This window comes from Macaca mulatta, chromosome 1, assembly GCF_049350105.2.
Source record: "Macaca mulatta isolate MMU2019108-1 chromosome 1, T2T-MMU8v2.0, whole genome shotgun sequence".
Classification (NCBI taxonomy): domain Eukaryota; kingdom Metazoa; phylum Chordata; class Mammalia; order Primates; family Cercopithecidae; genus Macaca; species Macaca mulatta.
In genome coordinates this window covers 139,873,642-139,896,433 of record NC_133406.1, presented here as the reverse complement: position 1 = coordinate 139,896,433, position 22,792 = coordinate 139,873,642, and the positions used below count along the sequence as shown (strand labels likewise).

At 37.6% G+C, this 22,792-nt stretch overlaps 1 protein-coding gene across 7 annotated transcripts in view; it reads left to right on the top strand.

Annotated features, from left to right (window-relative positions):
• Positions 1 to 22,792, top strand: part of CDC14A (cell division cycle 14A) — a 164,677-nt gene that overhangs the window by 14,760 nt on the left and 127,125 nt on the right. For 4 of the 7 annotated variants that reach the window (XM_015145931.3, XM_077952398.1, XM_015145923.3 and 1 more), the window contains 2 exons: positions 7,076 to 7,151; positions 20,591 to 20,683. In XM_015145931.3, coding sequence (XP_015001417.2) covers positions 7,076 to 7,151; positions 20,591 to 20,683 — 169 coding nt within the window. The remainder of the gene's footprint in view (positions 1 to 7,075; positions 7,152 to 20,590; positions 20,684 to 22,792) is intronic. The other 3 variants (XM_077952391.1, XM_077952382.1, XM_077952409.1) reach the window with 1 other exon arrangement.

Genomic DNA, 22,792 nt, shown 5'->3' with positions numbered 1-22,792 from the left:
TTATAGTTTATTAGAAAAACCGAAGACAAAATAATGGTACATCATAAACTTCATAAATCTTGTGAGAAGAGATACACATGTTGAGTATGATAGCAAGGCTTCTAGGCCTAGCTTCTATGTCCCTTCAAATTTGTAGGACCAGCACCTGTGGGGTGGTGGGTGATCCTACCCTTGTGAACGTTTGCTGTGATACTTGGGTTCCTGTTTCTTTGTTCTCCTGGTAAGGAGATGAACCTCCTTCCTCCTCCACTTGCATGACTCCAAATGCTCCAATTCTTTTAGTTTCTTTCCTGTCAAAACAGAAAAGGGTTTGATTTTAGCTATTTACACTTACTGAATAAAAGATGGATGGACCGATTTTCACTTAATAGTGCATGAGTTTCATTCTAGGCCTTGACTCATAATTTGCCAACCTTCTTAGAAGAAATCTGCAAATAGGTGGAGAGAATCATTTGTTCGTTTGTTCATTCATTTAGAGATGAAGCCATGGGTACCCTGAAATAATAAAATGTCCATGTTTTTCCCTGGCCACATGAGACCGAAAGACAAAGTGGGGACCCTTGCTTGGCTGTGGCTCTGGAGGCCTTTTCCTAGGAAATGCCAGGGTGGAAAAGACTCTGTCCATTGTCATTAACTTCAAGTTTAGGAGCGCACTTAACCTTCAGATTTCTGAATAGTCTCTGAAGCGCTTATTTCTACCATCTCCTCCCTTTTCACTGTCTCTGGGTTGATGACCTTCCATTTCTCCTCTTCCACTCTGCTTTTGTTCTAAGCTGCCCAAATAGATATATTTTTACTTTCTAGCACATTTGACTCATTTTAATTGATTATCAATTAATTTTTATATTGAATTTCCCTCTAGCTAATAGTACGTATTATAGGTATGTTTTCATTTTTCCCTCAACTCTGGTGAAGAAAGTTCTTACAAAGGAGCATGTTGTTGGAAGATGTCTGCTTTATTCACAGTATTGCATTATACCAAAGTTGGTGATAACCCAGCATGGTGTGAACAACTATCAGCAATTTTTCAATGATCTTGACATTAAAAAATGTATTTATTAATAGTAAGCTAGAAAACTATATGTGTAAGACTATATTATTTTAAATACATAAATGGTCTTATTAGTGTATTGTATCAAATGACCTTAAGATAAGATAGAGCTTGTTGACTTTATATTTCTCTGTGACAATTCTGACTTTTGAAGACTTGTTCAAAATTATTCTTGGTTGTGCAAAACTTTTGACTGAATTTTTTTAGTGCAACTTGAAGCTCATCCGTTTTTTTGTGGGATATAAAGACTGGCCCACTGAGTTTCAACATACTGTGGGGTGGGAAGTCCTCTGGGTTTGGATTGCTTATTGTTTTTCTACCTTTAACCAGAGACTCTTGCCAAAAAAGAGGCATAACTGCTTCATTGTTGCTATCTTTGGATAGCAGCCTGCTCTTAAAACAGCCTGTCTTTTTGAGAGACAGTAAAGGAGGGTGGGAACTAGATCCTCACCTATTTTTCCATTCTCTCATGTTCTAAGTTCCAACTGGCTTTTTGGAAATATGACCCTCTTGAACAAAACAGGATAAAAATTACCAGGGCCTAATCTCACTGTTGGGAAATAACTGGGCCCTTGTAGGGAAAGGATATTGTCTTCAAACATTTTATCTATACTTCGTTTATGGTACTTGGTCATTTTATCTTTTATAGTTATTTTGATATGTCTTTTCATCTTGATCAGTATGGTCCATCAGTGCAGATCATTGTTGAATTCTGTAACCATTAGCTACCTGTGGCTTTTGAACACATTTGAAATAATTGAAGAATTTTTAATTTGTTTCACCTTAGTTGATTTAAATTTAAATAGCCATGACTAGTGGCTACCATGTTGGAGAGTACAGATCAACTTAAGGATGATGTTTGTATTTGATTTACTTTCTCCTGTGTTATTGTAGTATACCAATTTTATTTCCTAGTGTTTGGTGAAATAGGTTCATATATGAACCATATTGCTTTCAAAAGTACACGTGGCTAAGCCATTCTGATTGTTAGAAATTGTACATCTTTGAATTTGAGATTGAAGTTGGCTTGTAATGATTAGTATGAAACTGGAATTTGATGACTTGAATTCTTTTTTTAAAAATTTCAACTTTTATTTTAGATTCAGAAGTATATGTGCAGGTTTGTATACAAGCATATTTTGTGATGCTAAGGTTTGGGGTATCAATGATCCTGTCACCCAAGTAGTGAGCATAGTTCCCAATAGTTAGTTTTTCAACACTTTACTCCCTTCTTCCCTCCCCACTTCAGTAGTCCTTCATATCTATTGTTGCCATCTTTTTGTCCGTGAGTACTCAATTGTGTACTTCCCACTTATAAATGAGAACATGCGGTATTTGGTTTTCTGTTCCTGTACTAATTCAGTTAGGATAATAGCCTCCAGCTGCATCCATGTTGCTGCGAAGGTGGAACGATTTCTTTTCTTTTGGATATATACCCAGTAATGGGATTGCTGGGATTGCTGGGTTGACTTTTTAACAGTAACCATTCTGACTGGTGTGAGATGGTGTCTCATTGTGGTTTTGATTGGTGTTTCTCTGATGATTGGTGATGTTGATCATTTTTTCATATATTAGGTGCTTGTATTTCTTCTTTTGAGACATGTCTGTTCATGTCTTTTGCTTATTTTTTAATGGGATTATTTTTTGCTTGTTCAACTGTTAAATTCCTATGGATTCTAGATATTAGACCTTTGTCAGATACATAGTTTGCAAATATTTTTTCCCCTTCCGCATGTTGTCTGTTTACTCTGTTGATAGTTTATTTTGCTGTTCAGAAGCTCTTTAATTAGGTCCTACTTGTCAATGTTTGCTTTTTGAGGACTTAATCATAAATTCTTTCCTGAGGCTGATATTTAGAATGGTGTTTCCTAGATTTTCTTGTAAAATTCTCCTTTTTTTTTTTTTTTGAGACAAGGTCTTTCTTTGTCACCTAAGTTGGAGTGCTATGGCATAATCATGGCTCCCTGCAACCTTGACCTTCTGGGCTCAAGTGATCCTCCTGCCTCAGCCTCCCAAGTACCTAGGACTATAGGTGTATGCCACCACACCTGGCTAATTAAAAAAAAAAATTTTTTTTTTGAGACAGTGTCTCATTTTGTCACCCAGGCTGGAGTGCAGTGGCACCATCAGAAGTCACTGCAGCCTCGACCTCCCAGGCTCAAGCAATTCTCCTGCCTCAACCTCCCAAGCACCTGGGACTACAGGTGTAAACTACCATGTCCAGCTAATTTTTATATTTTTTTGGTAGAGATGGGGTTTTGCTATGTTGCCCAGGCTGGTCTCGAACTCCTAGGGTCAAGTGATTGGCCTGCTTCAGCCTCTCAGAGTGTTGGGATTACAGGAGTGAGCCACTGCGCCTAGCCTAAAGTTTTTTTTTGTAGAGATGGAGTCTCTCTTTGTTGCCCAGGCTAGTCTCAAACTCCTGAGCTCAAGCAGTCCTCCCACTTTGGCCTCCCAAAATGCTGTTTAATAAGCATGAGCCACGGCTCTTGGCCTCTTCTGGGATATTTAGTTTGAGATCTTACATTTAAATCTTTAATCTATCTTGAGTTAATTTTTGTGTATGGTGATAGATAGGAGACCAGTTTCATTCTTTTGCATTTGGCTAGCCAGCTATCCCAGCACCATGTATTGAATAGGAAGTCCTTTCCCTATTGCTTATTTCTGTTGATTTTGTTGAAGATCAGATGGCTGTAGGTGTGCAGGTTTATTTCGGGGTTCTCTATAATGATCCATTGTTCTATGTGTCTGTTTTTGACCAGTACCATGCTGTTTTGGTTATTATAGCCTTAAAGTAGAGTTTTAATTTGGGTAATGCGATGCCTCCGGGTTTGTTGTTTTTGCTTATTACTTTGGCTATTTGGCCTTATTTCGGTTCCATGTGAATTTCAGAATAGTTTTTTTTCCTAATTCTGTGAAAAATGATATTGGTAGTATAATAGGAATAGTGTTGAAACTGTAGATTGCTTTGGGCAATGTAGTGATTTTATCCATATTGTTTCTTCCAATAACATGAGCATGGAATGTTTTTTCATTTGTGTTGTCTATGACATCTTTTAGCAGTGTTTTGTAGTTCTCCTTGCAGAGATCTTTCATCTTGGTTAGATGTATCCCTAGGTATTTTAGTTCTTTTGAGGTATTGTAACTGGGATTACATTTTTGATTTGGCTCTTAGCTTGAATATTATTGGTGTATGGAAATGCTACTGATTTTTGTACATTGATTTTGTATCCTGAAACCTTATTGAAGTTGTTTATCAGTTCCAGGAGTCTTTTGGCAGAGTCATTAGGATTTTCTAGGTATATCATTATATTGTCAGTGAAAAGAGATAGTTTGACTTATTTTCCTATTTGAATGCCTTTTATTTTTTCTTTGGTTGCTTGCTCTGGCTAGGACTTCTAGTACTATGTTAAATAGGAGTGGTAAGAGTGGGCATCCTTGTCTTACTTCAGTTCTTAAAGGGAATGCTTCCAACTTTTGTTCATTCAGTATGATGTTGGTTGTGGGTTTGTCATAGGTGGCTCTTATTATTTTGAGGTATGTTCCTTTGATGCCCAGTTTAAGGTTTTTTTTTTTTTTTTATCATGAATGGATGTTGGATTTTATCAGAAGCTTTTTTTGTGTCTTTGAGATGATCACATTTTTAAAATTTTAATTCTGTTAATGTGGTGCATCATATTTATTGATTTGCATATGCTGAACCAACCTTGCATTCCAGGAATGAAGCCTACTTCGTTGTGATGCATAAACTTTTTGAGGTGCTGCTGGATTTGGTTTGTTGAGGATTTTTGTGGCTAACTTGAATTATTTTTGCTTTCTCAAAATTTATTCAAAGTGAGTTTAGAAAGCTGAAATAACCATAGCTAAAAATCCCAAATTTAACTTTAAATTCTACCAGTGTCAATATTCATATTCAAGTAGAAAAACAAGGTATATTAGTCAAAAGTGTTGCTTCCATTAACCTAAGGATAAGAAAATATCTTATATAGAAAAAAGGTTACCTTAATCAATACTGGTAGGTGTGTATTTATACACAGGCATACCATGGAGATATTGCAGGTTTGGTTCTAGACCACTGCAATAAAGCAAATACTGCAATAAAGCAAGTCACACAAGTTTTTTTGGTTTCTCAGTACATATAAAAGTTATGTTTATACTATACTGTGGTCTATTAAGTGTGTAATAGGGTTGTGTCTAAGAAAGAAATGTATATACCTTAACTAAAAATACTTTATTGCTAAAAAATGCTAATGATCATCTGAGCCTTTAGCAAGTTGTAATCTTCTTGCTGGTGGAGGGCCTTGCCCGAATGTGATGGTTGCTGAGTGATCAGGGTGGTGGTTGCTGAAGGTTGGGGTGGCTGTGGCAATTTCTTAAAATAAGACAGCAGTGAAATTTTGCCATATTGACTGACTCTTCCTTTCATGAAAGATTTTTCTGTCGCATGAGATGCTATTTGATAGTGTTTAACTCAAAGTAGAGCTTTCAAAATAGGAGTTATTCCTCTCAAACCCTGCTGCTACTTTATCGACTAAGTATGTGTGACATTCTAAATTTTTTGTTGTCATTTCAACAATATTTACAGCATCTTGAACAGGAGTACATTCCATCTTAAGAAACCAGTTTCTTTGCTCATTCATGAGCAAAGCGTGTGAGCATGATAAAGTTGAATGAGAAGCAACTCCTCATTCAAGTTTTATTATGAGAATTCAGCAATTAGGCTCTACTTCTAATTTTAGTTATCTTGCCATTTCCACTACATCTGAAGTTACTTCCATCACTGACATCTTAAACCCCTCAGTGTTACTCATGAGGGTTGGAATCAACATCTTGCAAACTCCTGTGAATGTTAGTATGTTGACCTCCTCCCATAAATCTTAAACCTTAGGAACCAACCTCTGCTAACTTCATACTTTTATTCTGCAGCTTCCTTACCTCTCAGCCTTCATAGAATTGAAGATAATTAGGGCCTTGCTTTGGATGAGGCTTTGGCTTAAGGGAATGTTGTGGCTGGTTTCATCTTCTGTTCAGATCACTAAAACTTTCTCCATATTAGCAATAAAGATATTTTGTTTTCATATCATTCATATGTTCCCTGAGGTAGCACTATTAATTTCCTTCAAGAACTTTTTCTTTACATTCGCAGTTTGGCTGTTTGGATCGAGAGGCCTAGCTTTTGGCTATCTTGGCTTTCAATATACCTTCTTCACTAAGCTTAATTATTTCTACTTTTTGATTTAAAGTGAACCATGTGCAACTTTTCCTTTTACTTGAACACTGAGAGGCCATTATAGGGTTATTAAACATTTTTGAATAGTGGGAGGATATGTGAGAACTGAGACTTTATGAAGACTAATGTCTTTCTTGGAATACAGGATGAAAGGAAAGGGGAGAGAGATTTTAAAAAGTACAGGCACTTCTCAAAAGAAGACATTTATGCAGCCAACAGACACATGAAAAAATGCTCATCATCACTGGCCATCAGAGAAATGCAAATCAAAACCACAATGAGATACCATCTCACACCAATTAGAATGGCGATCACTAAAAAGTCAGGAAACAACAGGTGCTGGAGAGGATATGGAGAAATAGGAACACTTTTACACTGTTGGTGGGACTGTAAACTAGTTCAACCATTGTGGAAGACAGTGTGGCGATTCCTCAAGGATCTAGAACTAGAAATACCATTTGATCCAGCCATCCCATTACTGGGTATATACCCAAAGGATTATAAATCATGCTGCTATAAAGACACAAGCCTGCCCTGGCTTCCCAAAGTGTTGGGATTACAGGCGTGAGCCACCGCGCCCAGCCACTGGTTCCCTGTTAAAATAGAGACTAGTTAGAGTAACTAGAGGGCATTAGGATGAAACCATTAGTTATTTGGATTATACCATGGATCAGATTGGTTGTAAGATAATTGAAATTTGATTGTGAATTTAATGAAATTAAAGATGAACATTGATGTTACTGAAAGTTATACTTTTACTAAATACTAACTTTTTTGTTTTTCTTTTATCTTAGTTTCTATGCAGATTTTGGACCGCTGAACTTGGCAATGGTGTACAGATATTGCTGCAAACTAAACAAGAAACTAAAAGTGAGTATTGTAGTGATATTTGTAATTTGGAATTAAAATATTTGAATCATAGGGTCTGCTCAGTGGGGTTGGTGTGCATGCAATATTTAGTCAGATGATCTTGATCTCTGGAAATTTCTGTGAGTAGTTCACCTAGAATTTGAAAGTGATCCTCCTGATTATACCACAAAGGACATGCTAACCTCTTTCAGTTTTCAGAATGAGTTGCAATATGAGCTGAATGAAGTCACTGGAATAGTGATCTAAGAAAGAAAGCACAAATCCTTTTAGGCTGTTGTTAATGAGTCTATCAAATTCCCTCCTAGGATAATTTTTCTGAAACTTTCAGATATGCCTGTAGACCCTTTTTCCAAGTGATGAAAAGGGCTCATCATGGCTGGAGCTGTGTGCATAACATTTTCTGTTTGGTCAAGATTGAAATTTTTTGCATGTTTCTTAAATGTTCTGTGTAGTTAACAGCCAAGTGAGATTGATGAACCAGCAGCGACAGAGAATGGAATTTTACCTGAGATGATAGCATTCTGGTCATACATTTAGTATTCATCTATATTTTTGATTTCACATGGGTATCTGGTTTCATTTTCTGTACTTTTATGTGGATTTTGACATGTGGCTTTTTTTTTTCTTCTTCAAGCATATGAGGAAACTCATCTATATACCTAGTTTAGTAAACTTATTTTATCACACAGAAAGCAATATGTATCTCTTTTTCTTCCAATTTCTAAATGAAGATCTTAACGATTTCAGTTTGAAAGACAAAATGCTTGCAATCTACACATCTGACAAAGGGCTATTATCCAGAACCTACAAAGAACTCAAACAAATTTACAAGAAAAAAACAAACAACCCCATCAAAAAGTGGGCAAAGGATATGAACAGACATTTCTCAAAAGAAGACATTCATACAGCCAACAGACACATGAAAAAATGCTCATCATCACTGGCCATCAGAGAAATGCAAATCAAAACCACAATGAGATACCATCTCACACCAGTTAGAATGGTGATCATTAAAAAGTCAGGAAACAACAGGTGCTGGAGAGGATGTGGAGAAATAGGAACGCTTTTACACTGTTGGTGGGATTGTAAACTAGTTCAACCATTATGGAAAACAGTATGGCGATTCCTCAAGGATCTAGAACTATATGTACCATATGACCCAGCCATCCCATTACTGGGTATACACCCAAAGGATTATAAATTATGCTGCTATAAAGACACATGCACACGTATATTTATTGCAGCACTATTCACAATAGCAAAGACTTGGAATCAACCCAAATGTCCATCAGTGACAGATTGGATTAAGAAAATGTGGCACATATACACCATGGAATACTATGCAGCCATAAAAAAGGATGAGTTTGTGTCCTTTGTAGGGACATGGATGCAGCTGGAAACCATCATTCTTAGCAAACTATCACAAGAACAGAAAACCAAACACCGCATGTTCTCACTCATAGGTGGGAACTGAACAATGAGATCACTTGGACTCAGGAAGGGGAACATCACACACCGGGGCCTATCATGGGGAGGGGGGAGGGGGGAGGGATTGCATTGGGAGTTATACCTGATGTAAATGACGAGTTGATGGGTGCAGCACACCAACATGGCACAAGTATACATATGTAACAAACCTGCACGTTATGCACATGTACCCTACAACTTAAAGTATAATAATAATAAATAAATTAAAAAAATATCAAAAAAAAAAAAAAAAAGAAAGACAAAATGCTATACAGCAGACTCTTAAGGGTAAATAATAAATTATAGTGCTCAGGTATTTTACTCTTTCTGCTGGGTAAAATGTTACTAGTGTTACATAGTAGAATGCCTTGGACATGTTAACTGTTCTGTGATTGTCTTTTGATTTGATTGGGTTTTAATGAACTTAGGTATAAAAAGCAGTCTGATGGAGAATTTCCCGTAGAATATGTTGTATCCTTATGAATTTGAAGTTTTGCCATTGATTTCAAAGTGAGAGGTGGACATGGAATTATACCAAAAAGAATCAATAATCATATAACATATTAGGTTGGTGCAAAAACAGTTGTGGTTTTTACAATTACTTTTAATGTTAAAAACCACAATTACTTTTGAACCAACCCAATAAAATCTGTTTTACTCAACTTTTATAGGAATTAACTTATAAAGTAGTCTGACTTGAAAAGATACATGTAAATTCCTTTAATTAAGCCAGATCTGTTTTTCAGAAAAGAAACCCGTATTTTAGAAAGTAAAATAGAGGTTTTTGCAATCACTAAGGAAGTAAATAATATCCTTTTTAAATAAAATGAACTTTTAATGGCTGAATAAACAAGAAAAGGAAATTAATAAATAATGGAAGTCTATTTTTTTTCTTTTGAAGACCAAGGAATTTCTTTGCTGTCTTGATTAGTCATTAGTATGTAGTTGGAATGAATTGGGTGTTATAATTAATCTGGGAACTGAGTACTATCTAGGGTAGCCAAAGAGAAAGGAGTCATTATCAGGAAAGTAAAATCACTGGTGTGACTCAGTGTTCTACTCATAGCAGTTGCACGAGATTAGATGGGTTGAGTTGAGACTATTTTTTTCTACCATTTTCTACACTGAACAGTATGGTAAGTGTACGTATGTAAACTTGTTTCTATTTGCTTTCATTTATAATGCTTTGTTTCAACATTATGGAAGTTTAATAAAGTTTAAACTTTATTAAAACTCCACGTGGTTCATTTTAGTGGTAAGGTAATCTGTTGGATGTCTGGAATGACATATGTAGCTTTAGGACAATTAATGGGCACTGTATTACTTGCTGAATGATTGCGTTTTAAAAACTCAAGTGTTGATAAGTCGTGAGTTATCTCAATGAAGCGTACTAAATAGAATCTCTAATTAGGAGAAAAAGATTTACTGTACCAATCCAAAGGTGGAATTGCTTCAGTTTTGTGGAATCTTAGTTTCTTCATCCGTAAAACAGGAATTATAGAACTGTCACGGGGTGGTGGTTAGTATTGTATTAGAAAATATATGTGTCTTAGTCTGTTTTGCCTTGCTACAAAGGAATACCAGAGGCTAGGTAATTTATATATAAAGAAAAGAGTTTTATTTGGCTCACGGTTCCACAGGCTTTGTACATGAAGTATGGCACCAACATCTTCTTCTGATGAATCCTTCAGGAAGCTTTCACTCAAGGCAGAAGGTGAAGGGGAACAGTCATGTCATGTGGCGAGAGAGGGAGCAAGGGAGAGGGGAGGGAGGTGCCACACTCTTTTTAACAACCAAATCTTGGGGGAACTAAGAGTGAAAACTCACTCAATCCCCTCAGAATGGCACTGAGCTGTTCATGAGGGATCTGCTCCCATGACCCAAAGCCCCACCTCTTAACACTGGGGATCATATGAGATTTGGAGAGGACAAATATCCAAAGTGTATCAATATGTAAAAGCTTTGTACATTTTAAAGTCCTATACATAATAAAGTTACCAATGTAACATTTGTGAATTCTGATAGGGAATATAATAAAGACAATTCTTCTACAAAATTGATGAACACCCGCTTCTCAGCCTTAAAGCTGTTGTTTCTATATGGGAAAGCTGTCCAATATAATTTTAGGAATCTAAATGACCATTTAGGCAAGACTCAGAAAGGGAGGCCTGGGAAAGGTGTGTGACTTGCCCAATGCAGCAGGTAAAGTCAGTGCTAGATTTCATGGCTCTCGACTGCATTTTTCCTGTCCTTCTTTCCACCTTTGGTAGCAACCATAGCCTCTGGTTTACAGTCACCCTTTGTTCACTCTTCGCATTGCCCCAGCTACCTCACCTTGTTGTCCCACGCTAACTTTGAGGCTTCTCTGCCTCTTTCATTCCTGTAAAGGTTAGGGCCATTCTGTCTGCTTCACTTCCAGGAACCCAGACTCCAGATTCTCCCCTTTGGAAAATGCCTTTGTTACTCACCTTGCACATTCTGTCCCTCTCACACTACTGGGATTGCTAGACTTTCAGTCTCCCTGTTCTCTCAGTCCACTGGCACCCTGCTGATGTCTCTTGCCGGCAGCCCATGGTCACTTACTTCAGTAAGGTCTTGGGTACTTTGCTTTCTTGTCTTTCTGCCTTGTCAGCTCTCACCCTTGGTGTCTTCCCAGTGGATGATTTCATGCACTAATTTACTGGGAAGCAGCAGTACCCTTGCCACTCCCAGCCTTGCACTTTACTCTGCCATACCAGCTGTTCCATGCATTTGCTCATGAAGACCAGTCTGACTGGGATGCCCTTACCCTCTGGCTTGATAGTTCTTCATTCTTTAATACCTTGTCCAGCCACCACCTTTTAGGAAGCATCTTCCTGTCATTTTGGACTGGATTGAGGGTGCCTCCCTTGTTTTCCCATAATTCTCTGTGCAGCTCTCTATCCTTGATGAATTGTGATGACCTGTTTTCACCTGTCATTCTCGCTAGACTATGACCTCCTAGAGGGTGGGAGGTGGGGGATATAATATATCTTTGTGTTCTCAGTGCCCAGTGCAGGGACAACAGACACACAGAGACGTCTTTTGACTTTGTCATGGTCCCCTTTATTTGCAGATCCCGCTTTCTCCTTTTGCTTCCAGAGGTTGCAGAAGAAGAGCCTGCCTCCATCCTTCCTGTGCGCTGATTTCTTAGCCCTTTGTTATCTCACTTTTGCCTTACCTACTCTACTGAAACTGCTCTAATAGCATCTTAAATGCCGAATCTGATGGCATTTGCTGGATCCTCAAACTCCTTTACTTCTCTGAGTAATTTCACACTGTGTTAACCAGTAACAACTTCTTAGAATTCTTTTCTTGTGTGATTTCCCAATTCTTTTAGGCACATTTCATTTTTTAGTTTGGAAATTTTTATTCCTTCCAAGAAAGCTTGTATGATTTTTCTTCCTTATTCTATGCTTTATATAGATAGGTAATATTTTGCTGTACATTTTATTCCAATCCCAAATTTCTCATTTTTGAAATGAGAAGGTGTTTTTTTTCCAGTTGATGATTCGAGGTGGTGATTTATCGCTATTTTTGTGTGTATGTGTCCATACGCATTCTATCCCTAATGGCCTTATTTTAATTATGTCAATTAGAATGGAAAATTATTCCATCAAATGTATGCTTAGATTAAAAATCCAAACATAAAAGGCATCATCACCAACGAAAAACCTGCTGCTTATTTAAACTGCTTTAAAAAATTGTCAGTACTAGGATTTAGGCAGTAATAGGTTACTTTTTGGTATTTCCCCTAGGATAGGGGAAGCAATCAAAAGAGGGAAGATACATTGAAGTGAGAACAACTTGTTAAACTGTGTATGCTATTTAATGTTAAATGTCATCAATGATTGATAGGCTAGAGCCGAAATTATTATTCTGGTAATTCAAGGGATCCATAAACCCTTGAAATTATATGTACAATTTTGTATGCATTTACATTTTTCTTCTGGGAGGATTCATGGCTTTTCTTCAGGTTCTCAGAGGGATCCTTGACACAGACAATGCTAAGAACACTGGGCTAACGTCTTCTGAAAAAGAAGACTTTACTAACAAAAGACAAAGTTGTGATATTTTGAAAAAACTGAATACCTTCCTCAATCTATTCTTTTTTTTTTTTTTTTTTTGAGATGGGGTCTTACTGTGTCACCTGGGTTGGAGTGCAGTAGTGCGGTCATAGCTCACTGCAGCCTCAAACTCCTGGGCTTAGATGATTCTCCCACTTCAGTCAGCTGACTAACTGGAACTATAGGTGTGCACTGCTGTACCCCACCCAGCTAACTTTTTTTTTTCTTCCCAGTTTTTGTAGAGGCAGGGACACACTACGTTGATAAGGCTGGTCTTGAACTTCTGGGCTTAAGCTATTCTCCTGCCTCAGCCTCCCAAAGTGGTGAGATTACAGGCATGAGCCACTGTGCTTGGCCATCAATACAGTTTTAATTATTGATTTCATTTTCCTCTGAGAAAAATAAAACCTCAGCTTGGAGGAAAAAAAAATCTCTGAGAAAAGGGGACATTTTCTAGGGCAGTGCTTTTTCTTTTTTTTTAATACCTGCTGTTATGAATCAACAGGATAATTACAGTAATCTTGAGGACTGTTTCAAAAAAGGATTAAGGGAATAGTCACAGAAATGTAATTTTAAATTTACAAAACATCCCACATAGCCCTTTCAGGGTAAAAGGGGAAGGGGGTGGTCATGATGAAACCAACGATTATATTGAAGCATTGGAAGTACCTGGCAGATGGTGGGGCTTAGGGAATGTCCTTGTTGCTGAATGAATCAGTGCCATAATCCTATCCTGGAAACCAGGCACCTGCCACCATATCAGGTGGTTATATACACAAGAACTCTTTTGATATAATGACTAGACCACCCTATTATAACTACAAAAACATGTTGAGATTTCTTCATGTGGTTCTCTTCTGTTTCTGGCTCTTGGGTTTGTAGGGAAGAAAAGCAAGCTACATTCCGGAGATAGTTCATGTAGTTTAAAGAGGTTCTAGGGGCTCCAGAGCAATGTCATCTCCCATGGGAGCGAGCATAAACAGAGTTTGCAAGGCAAGAAACACTTATGCCTGTTAGGAATCCTCAGGCAGGAAGAACCCCGTTTATAGAGAATCCCACAGGCCTTCAATTATTGATTATTAACACGATCAAATCATCTTTATGAGGAACTTTTCTCTGACATTTTGACTTCTGCTTTAATCAAATGTGCTATTTCATTAATGAAATGTGTTGGGTTTGTAACAAAATGGGCCACACAGAGAGACACCTTTTTCTTTTTAAAGGAATGATTCAATCTATTTCATCTTGGCACTAAATAAAAACATAAACCGTATTTTGTTTTGTACAGCCAAAGAACATTTTCCAGAGTATTCCTTTCCTGAGAAAGTTGGAGGTAAAACTTGTAAAGGTCATGGCTGCTCACAGGAAGACCTGCTCATTTTATCGCTTTTGCAGTGAGATGACCACTGATTGCTATGGAGATGCTGATTGCTGCGGCCATTACTGGTCTAGCCTAGCCACCTGTAAGAGAATGATGCCTTGGTCATTGCGGTCTCTGTGCTGTGATCTCCTTAATGTGACCATGATCATTGACAGAACTTGCATGTTTAGGAGGTGCATGGGCTCTATTTTTATTAAACAGCATCTTATCCAGGCTGCACTAATGTCTTCCTTAGCTCAGTCAGACTGATTCATACAGCTTAATTAAACACAGCGTTCTAACCAAATAACTTGAAGATTTTACTTTTCTGTGTTTCTTTAAATTGACCATTAACTCTTTTTTTTCCTTTTTGCCTTTGGCTTTGAGCCTAATTGTATCACCTTTTGTTATTGAATGGTTAAGTAGTTTGTGCTTTCCTGACTGAAGCTGAACAAGTGCATGATTTGTGTTTGTTGCCATAATCTGAGCGTAGCCTGAGCTATTTGTTATTTGTGCAGCTTGTCATTATTTTTTTCTCTCTCCAAGTTGCTGTGGCTTGTGTTTTGCAAGGTGTTATCCCACTAGAATATAACCTTTCACATAGCTTTTCTTTCCAAGATGGAAAATGTCTGGGGTCAATACCCTTATCTTAATTTGTATTGTTCTATCATAGCAGTCATTGTACTTTGGTTTATAAGTACATTTAGTATTTATGATATACACTTATGATTTACATAACAGGGGCAAAACTTTGACTCTCAGGTAAGCAATACAGAAATTTCTGTAGGTTTGATTATGTTAATTGATAGATAGTCAATACTAAATTCCACCTTTTATCTACTATTTTTTTTGCCTTGTTAAATGAGACACTTACTGTACCTGTAATTAGTATCATTTTATTGGTCCTTGTGTGCTGTAAATGCATCCCTATACAGTTATTCTCCTCTGTAATAAGCCTTGGCCAATATTTTGCATTAAATATTCATTAGCCTTTGAGGTTAGAGAGTGGGTTTCTTCTCCCCTTGTCACTGCATTGCTCAGCCATGTGTTTGACACACAACAGCTGCTCAATTCATGCTGATGGAACCCATAGAATCTTCTTCAGCGGCAGTATGCTGGCACCCAGATTTAGCAAATTGGTCACCTGTGGCTTGCATTCTGTCCACAGACATGTTTTCTTGAGCATAAACACTGTTTAAAAAACTTTAATTCATAGTCAATATCTGCAGTTTATGAAAGCTTCCCTTTTGACTTTTTTGAAATATTGCAGTATCTGACCATTCTGCACCTAGATTCCCTCATGAGCAGCAGGTTGGAGCTCAGTGCGCTTTGGATAGGGAATGCTTTTCTTGTTTACCAGCTGCCCCACTTCAGATTCTTGGCACCTGAGAATGTCTGAATTTGGAACCTCTGGAATAATGACATTTAAGGCAGCTTAATTACGGAATCATTAAAGGGACTTGTTCCTAAAGTGTTATCACCTGGAATGCATGAATTTACAAATTGTAATAAGGTTTGCTGAGGAATCTGGGGAAATGTGTTTTTTGTAAAATGCTTTTAAAAGGCTTATTGCATGATTTAGAATTCCTTTTTAAGAGAATGTAGAGTTCTTTGGGGACATCTTGACCAGATGGACAGCGTTTTAGCTTCCATATAAAAGATTCCCATTGGTGGAACCAGGTACATGTTTAGGTAGTGCTTCTCCAAAATTTAGCCATTTCTTAGAGTAGTGGATTTCAATGTGTGATGTCTGGACCAACAGTGTCAGCATTACTGGAAAACCTGTTAGAAATGTAAATTCTCAGGCCCTACTGAATCAGAAATTCTGGAGGTGAGACCCAACATTCTGTGTTTTATTATATAAGCCCTGCAGGTGATTCTGAACCAATCTGTTAAAAGAATGAGATACAATACAATAATAATATAATACAATTTAGAGTTAGATTTAGTTATTTCTGAAAAATCTTAGTACTGTTGACCAGTTCAACCTGAGAATTATTTAAATTCTGAAGCATGAAACTTGTTATGGCCTCACAATTAAGATTTAGACAAATTATCAGGCTCAATGAGAAAGTTCTGGATTGATCCTGCTTACTACTCTTACCGTGTAAATGTTCCTCAAAGGCCCTCTCTGGCTCTGGGCTTATGTTCTCCTTGTAAAACACAGTATGCTTATTATATTTTAGCCTTGCCCAGGACCCCTAGTCTGGGAGACATTATGTGTCTGATTAAACTAGACCCCTCTGGTGCCATTTCTATTGCTTTGGGAAATGGTAAAATGTCACAAGTGAGCAATAAATGCAAGCCGTTGTTTATGGTTATTATAGAGGGCTGGCTGTGTCCACTTCAGTCTAGAAAGTTCAGAAGGGTATTTGCTTTGTAATCCCCGCACTTTGAGAGGTTGGGGTGAGCAGATCACTTGAGGTCAGGAGTTCAAGACCAGCCTGGCCAACATGGTGAAACCCCATCTCTACTAAAAATACAAAAATGAGCCAGGCGTGGTGACACCTTCCTGTGGTCCGAGCTACAGAGGAGACAGACCGGAGTAAGGAAGAGGCCACTGTCCAATTTAGAGGCATGATATTCTCCTGATATTAGGGCAGAATCTGAGAAAACATCGATTGGGCTCATACATAGAGTCCTGACCTATTGTCCCCAAACTGTGACTTTGTCTGCATGGTAAAGTTCTTCCATGAAAGATCTCAAAAGAGAAGTTAATGTTCCATAGCGGGTACTTCAGTCATCAGTGTCTCCACTGGGTGTTAGTATTGCTTCTTCTAGGGTGCTTTGATTATGTAATAGTATTTTTTAAGTGGGGGACGTGCTTAAAATTTGAGAGGGAAAAACATTAAAGAGTTTTTTTTTTTTTAAAATCAGCCCACTCATACAAAACATCAGCTAAAAAATTGACAAAATATGTTGTTATCCCTCAAATTTTTATTCCAATACCAAAATGTCTCCTCTGTTGAACAACATCACTGGTATAAAACCATGGGCCAGGATGACCGTAAGAGGGAGGCCCAGTTGTGAAAAGGAAGGGACATTAGCACAAGGCCTCATTTTGAGATTAGCAAATTTTAGATTAATTAGGAAATTAATTAGGAAATTAGGACAAGGTCTAATTTTGAGATTAGCAGATTGTTCTCTGCTCTCATTCACTTTGAATTCTTTTGATTCCTCGAGTGAGAGAACTCCACTCTCAGTGATTTGGCCTTGGAGATATTGGCCAAGCTTCACTAAGCAGGAAATCATTTCTTGGTTGGAGTGCTTTTGAAACTTAACTGAGGAAACTGAATTCCAAAAATATCTAAGCAAAGTAAATGCTAGCAGCTTTAAACATTTTCCTAAAAATCAGGCAGAAAGCTCTAAAAAAAAAAAAAAAAGTCAGTTATGTTTGCTTCCTGTGGGCAGTTTCTCATAGGAAATATTTTTAAATAAAGTTTCTAGGAAGATTTTGTGAAGACTATTCTTTATCTGATGTGATTTATGAAAGCTTATAAAGTTTAAACATTCTTCTAAAATATTTAAAGTGTTAATTTGTATTATATTTACTTAAAGAATATTTATAGCTATACAGTGAAAAGAAAGTCTTCCTCAGAATTCTGTCCTTTAGTTTTATGGTTCATGTTCCAGGATAAGTCTCTGTATTCTATATACTTTAGAATGAGAGAGAGATAAAACAAAACCAGGCAAACACAAAAGATTCTACTCCCCTCAACCCCCTCCAAAAAACCCAAGGAAGAAATCAGCATCAGTGATGAAAGAACAGCACTATGACTTGTCCCTTTCAGCAAGTAGATTTGTAAAATAAATAGTTTCACATTATTAAACAATAGCAGTAGTTTGTCATAAAACCTAAATTCTTAGTAGAAAAGAGCATCAAAAAAGCGAATCCAGACTTGAAGATAGACTGTTGATATTTTCTTCCCCACAGGTATTTTAGGGAATTAGGAAACATAAATAGTGAGAGGCTGGGAGCCAGGAAAGCGTTGAGTCCCTATGCTCAGTCTGACTCATGTTTATTGAGAGCCTGGCCTGTGTAAGGCAGTATTTAGATATTTGCAATTCAGAGATGATGGGAGATGCTTAGGTTTGAAGAGACTTTATTTCCTTTTTGGTAAATCAAACATAACTTATTGATGGAGAACAAATAAGTGGCAAAACCAACCAACCACCCAACAGACAATGAGACAATGAAATAAAACAGAAAAAGCAAATGTTCAGGCAGTCAGTAGTCCCAAATTAAGAAAGTGAGGAATCAAGTGTCAGCACCATTGGTTGTAACCTTTACATCCCTAGGTAACTTCAACGCATCAACTCAACTGAGCTGAATTAAATGCTGTGCCTTTTTTCTCTCTTTATTTCATAGGAGTATCTGTATAAACCTGTCAGGAAATAAGGGCATTGGCAATAAGAGACTTTCTTTGAGTCAAATACTATTTTTTTTGTTTGATTTTTGTTTGTTTGTTTTTGGGACAAATTCTTGTTCTGTTGCACAGGCTGGACGGCTGTGGTGTGATCATGGCTCACTGCAGCCTCTATCTCCTGGGCTTAAGTGATACTCCTACCCAGTGTTTTTGTAGAGATGAGGTCTTGCTATGTTGCCTGGGCTAGTCTCAAATTCCCTACCCTAAGTGTTTCTCTCACTTTGGGTGTTGGAATTACAGGCATGAGCCACCAGGCCTGTCCTCACATACTAATTTTTAAAAGTTTAATAAAAAGGGCACTACTGGCCGGGTATCGTGGCTCACGCCTGTAATCCCAGCACTTTGGGAGGCCAAGGCAGGTGGATTGCTTGAGCCCAGGAGTTCAAGACCAGCCTGGACAACATGGCAAGACCTCACCTCTACAAAAAATACAAATATTAGCTGGGCATGGTGGCATGTGCCTGTGGTCCCAACTACTCAGGAGGCCAAGGTGGGAGGATCGATTGAGGCGAGTAGGTCAAGGCTGCAGTGAGCCAAGATCATGCCACTGCACTCCAGCCTGGTTGCTAGGTGACAGAGCTAGACCTTTCTCAAAAAAAAAAAAAAGGTAAAAGATAAGAGGGTACTACTGTTTTCAGATAATGTGATTCTAGGAGTTCGAGACCAGCCTGGCCAATGTGGTGAAACTCCGTCTCTACTAAAAATACAAAAAGTAGCCGGCTATGGTGGTGGGCGCCTGTAGTCCCAGCTGCATGGGAGGCTGAGGCAGGAGAATGGCTTAAACCTGGGAGGCGGAGGTTGCAGCGAGCTGAGATTATGCCACTGCACTCCAGCCTGGGTGACAAATGATTTTTGGTTATAAAAGAAGTGTCTGACTTGGAGTGATGAAGATTTCTTGGCTCATTGGAGGGATACCCTTTCTGTGGTTACATGATAAAGCCAGAGTGTTGCAGTTTTGTCTTAGAACAGGCTTCAGAGATGGAAGAGGTTTTTTTTTTTTTTCCTCGTAGACAATAGCAGGATCAAGAAAAGTACATAGTTGAGCTCTATTTACCTTTTTAAAAGAGGTTCTAAAAGCAGGGATTTTCTGTGTGTTGTAGTCAATTTATAAGATGGAAAAAGGTGCTTTTATAGTCAATGTGAATTTATAGACGAATATTGAAATGTACTTTTGTGCCTGTGTTTTTTTTTTTTGCTAGCCCATTAAAGATGGTTTATGTACCTATATTTTGAAAATCAGTTGTTAAAATACATAAATTTTGAAAAGTGAAGAAATCAAGCAGATTTCATTGAGTTGCATTGTGTTCCCATTGTCTTATACTTATTTGAGTTTTGATTAATAATTTGAATTCATTTTACAAGATCGTTTTGTCATTTTTTTTCATGTTTAGCATGTGTACAACATGCCATGTTGATTATTTTGAACTTAAATACTTGAGCATGCAGCATATTGCCTGGCATATAACAGGTGCTTAATAACTGTTTGAATTCATGAATTTAATGGATGGCTATTGTAATGTGTTGTATTAAGATGTTTGCTGATGTAATTTTTTAATGGTCTTTTTCCATTAACCATGTATTTTCAGATATTAAAAGGGGGTTGTTACAGAACATCCCAGAAAGAAAATATTAATATTGGTCTTTAAAAATAAGACTTTTTAGAGATCACAGTAGACTGGTTGACATTTACAAAAATTGTGTTATATGAAAACTATAGATAACATTCCTGGGAGTGGCAGTGGCATGTAGAGGGTAACAAAGGGTGAAGAGACTTTCTGTAGAAGATTAAGAATAAATCATCAAAAATGTTTCCTCGTAATAGAGATGCCAATAATTTAATTATTTTCCACCATATTAGTTTCTTTTCTTGGAGAGAAAGATATTAATTATATTGTTGATTCTTACATTATGATTGGGCTGTACAAAGTCTGAGCTAGTAATTCTCTAACCCTCAAATGCCATAGCAATTAAAGTTGAAAGTTGTTAAATTTTATGGGTTGTGGCACATCTTGAAGGTTAAGAGATGATGTTTGCCTTCTGTATATGTTAACATTGTCTCTGTGGTTACCCTATTTTTTTTTTTTAATCTCCTCTTTCCAGTCATACAGTTTGTCAAGAAAGAAAATAGTGCACTACACCTGTTTTGACCAACGGAAAAGAGCAAATGCAGCATTTTTGATAGGTGCCTATGCAGTAAGTACCTTCTTCATGATTATTTTCTATAATCAGGCCAGTGAAATGCTAACACTGTCAGAGAAAATCCATACGAGTTTTTCAGTGGGATTGAGAGATGGTGGAGATTATTAGCAGTTTGGGAATTGACCTGTAGTGGGAAGTATGGACTAGCAGTGGTGGGGTGTTTACTCTTTGGATTTTCTTTTCTACTGGTTAATGAGAGAATCTTGGAACTGCAATATGTAGCTTGAATTCCACAGTTGTATAGGTGTTTTAATAAAAATAATACCGACCAAGGACATTTCTAGGAAAAAAAAATATGTGTGTGTATATGTATGTTTAAATGAATGAAATATGGTATTATGGAAGATTTTAAAAGACTGTTGAAGTGTTCTTTTTTTGGGAGAAGAGGAAATCCTGGATTGCACAGGGGAGGACTGTTATTATTTTTATCAATCCATTCATTTATACAATTGTTTGCAGTAGGCAAACAATATAAATCCTGCATATATTATAGCTTCCCTAATAACTACATAAGACTTTACCCAGACTAATTTCAGTTAGAAATTTTGTTCTCCTCAGTCACTAACATGTCAGTATGAATTCCACATGACCATGCTATGGAGTTTTAGAATGGTGATTCTGGAATTTTCTATATATGCTGTGACCGAGCAAAAGCTTAGAAAGCGGAAACCATCAGGGCTAAAACACACTTGCAGGGATATGTATGATAACCAGTTGGGAATATGCTTGTTTAAAGGCAGGGAGCAGAGAGGTGTCATTTCTCCTCATCCTTGGGGAGGGGTCGTGCTCCTCTGAAGCCATGGAAGCAACCCTGCTGAGTGACTTTTCAAGGGCCTCATTCTAAGGACCTTGGGAAGAGGGCGCCAGCTACTATACCTCAAACTCTGCCCCATCAACCCAAAAGCTCTCGGGGTGAAAAAGCCCAGCAGTATTGCTGGAAAAGCTGTCGGCTGTTGCAGGGTGCAGGCTGAGAAGAGTGGCAGGCTGTCAGCCAGGCTGCGGGCTGGGGCCTTGCTTCTAGCACTCAGGTGCCCAGCCCTGCCCACCTTTTGTCCCTTGATGTGGCTGCAGTAAAGCCTTGGGCTACCCCTTGTGGCTGCATCTTTCTTGCTCTGTAGATAGCATGGTATAGCACAAGGAATAGTGGCTAAGAGTCAGAAAAACATGTTTTTCATCTTGAAGGGCTCTGTGATGATGCACTTTATCTCTCTCAGCTTTATTTTGTTTCCTTATCCACAAAATGAGAGGGTTGGATGTAATGACCCCTACATTTTCTTTCAGTTCTTAGAATACTCAGATTATTTGTAGTGCCAACCAGGCTATTACTTTTATTTTAAGCGCATACATGAAAAGCTGGCAGTTAGCATGAAGGTTCAGTGAAGTTCTGGTAAGCTGAATTTTTTTTTACCTTACATTGATAATGACTACTCATTTGAAATTGATGATTGACACCGTGATTGAAATATGGAAAGAGACTGTAGTAATTTCTGGATTCAAGCCCTATAAACAAATGTGTTTTTCCTGCAGGGTTTTGTGATGCTTTGTAAGCATGTTATTTGTGAATCCTTTCTCATAAAGGATTGCCATCAGGAAGAGGTCATTTGCCACTCTTCTCATGTCTTTTTTTTTTTTTTTTTTTTTTTTGTGAGGACCAAATGATTTTTATTCATATACATCTTGTTCATCTACCCAAAGTGTTCAGAACAGTGTTCAGCACATATGAAGCTTGATGTAGCAGTTATCTATGATGATGATGGTAACGATGACTCTGTATGGTCACTGTGTTTCTGAAGTCTTGTTTGGTAATCAAGAATGTGTTTAGAACTCTCTCTTTATTAGACAAGGTCATAAACCACAAGTTCCAACTTCCTGTACGTGTTGAAAGCTTTGAATAAAGATCCTTGGACACAAAACATGACCCACATGGCTCAAAATTAATTCTGTGACATAATATTATTCTAAAGTCATACTTATTTTGAAAGCCTAAAGGTTTTTTTTTTTAATGGCTGTAAAAATACCACCAAGCCAGACATTTTAATTCTGTTGAGATATACAAATAGAATTACCACAGCAGCCCACACATTCTGTGATTTCTAAACATTT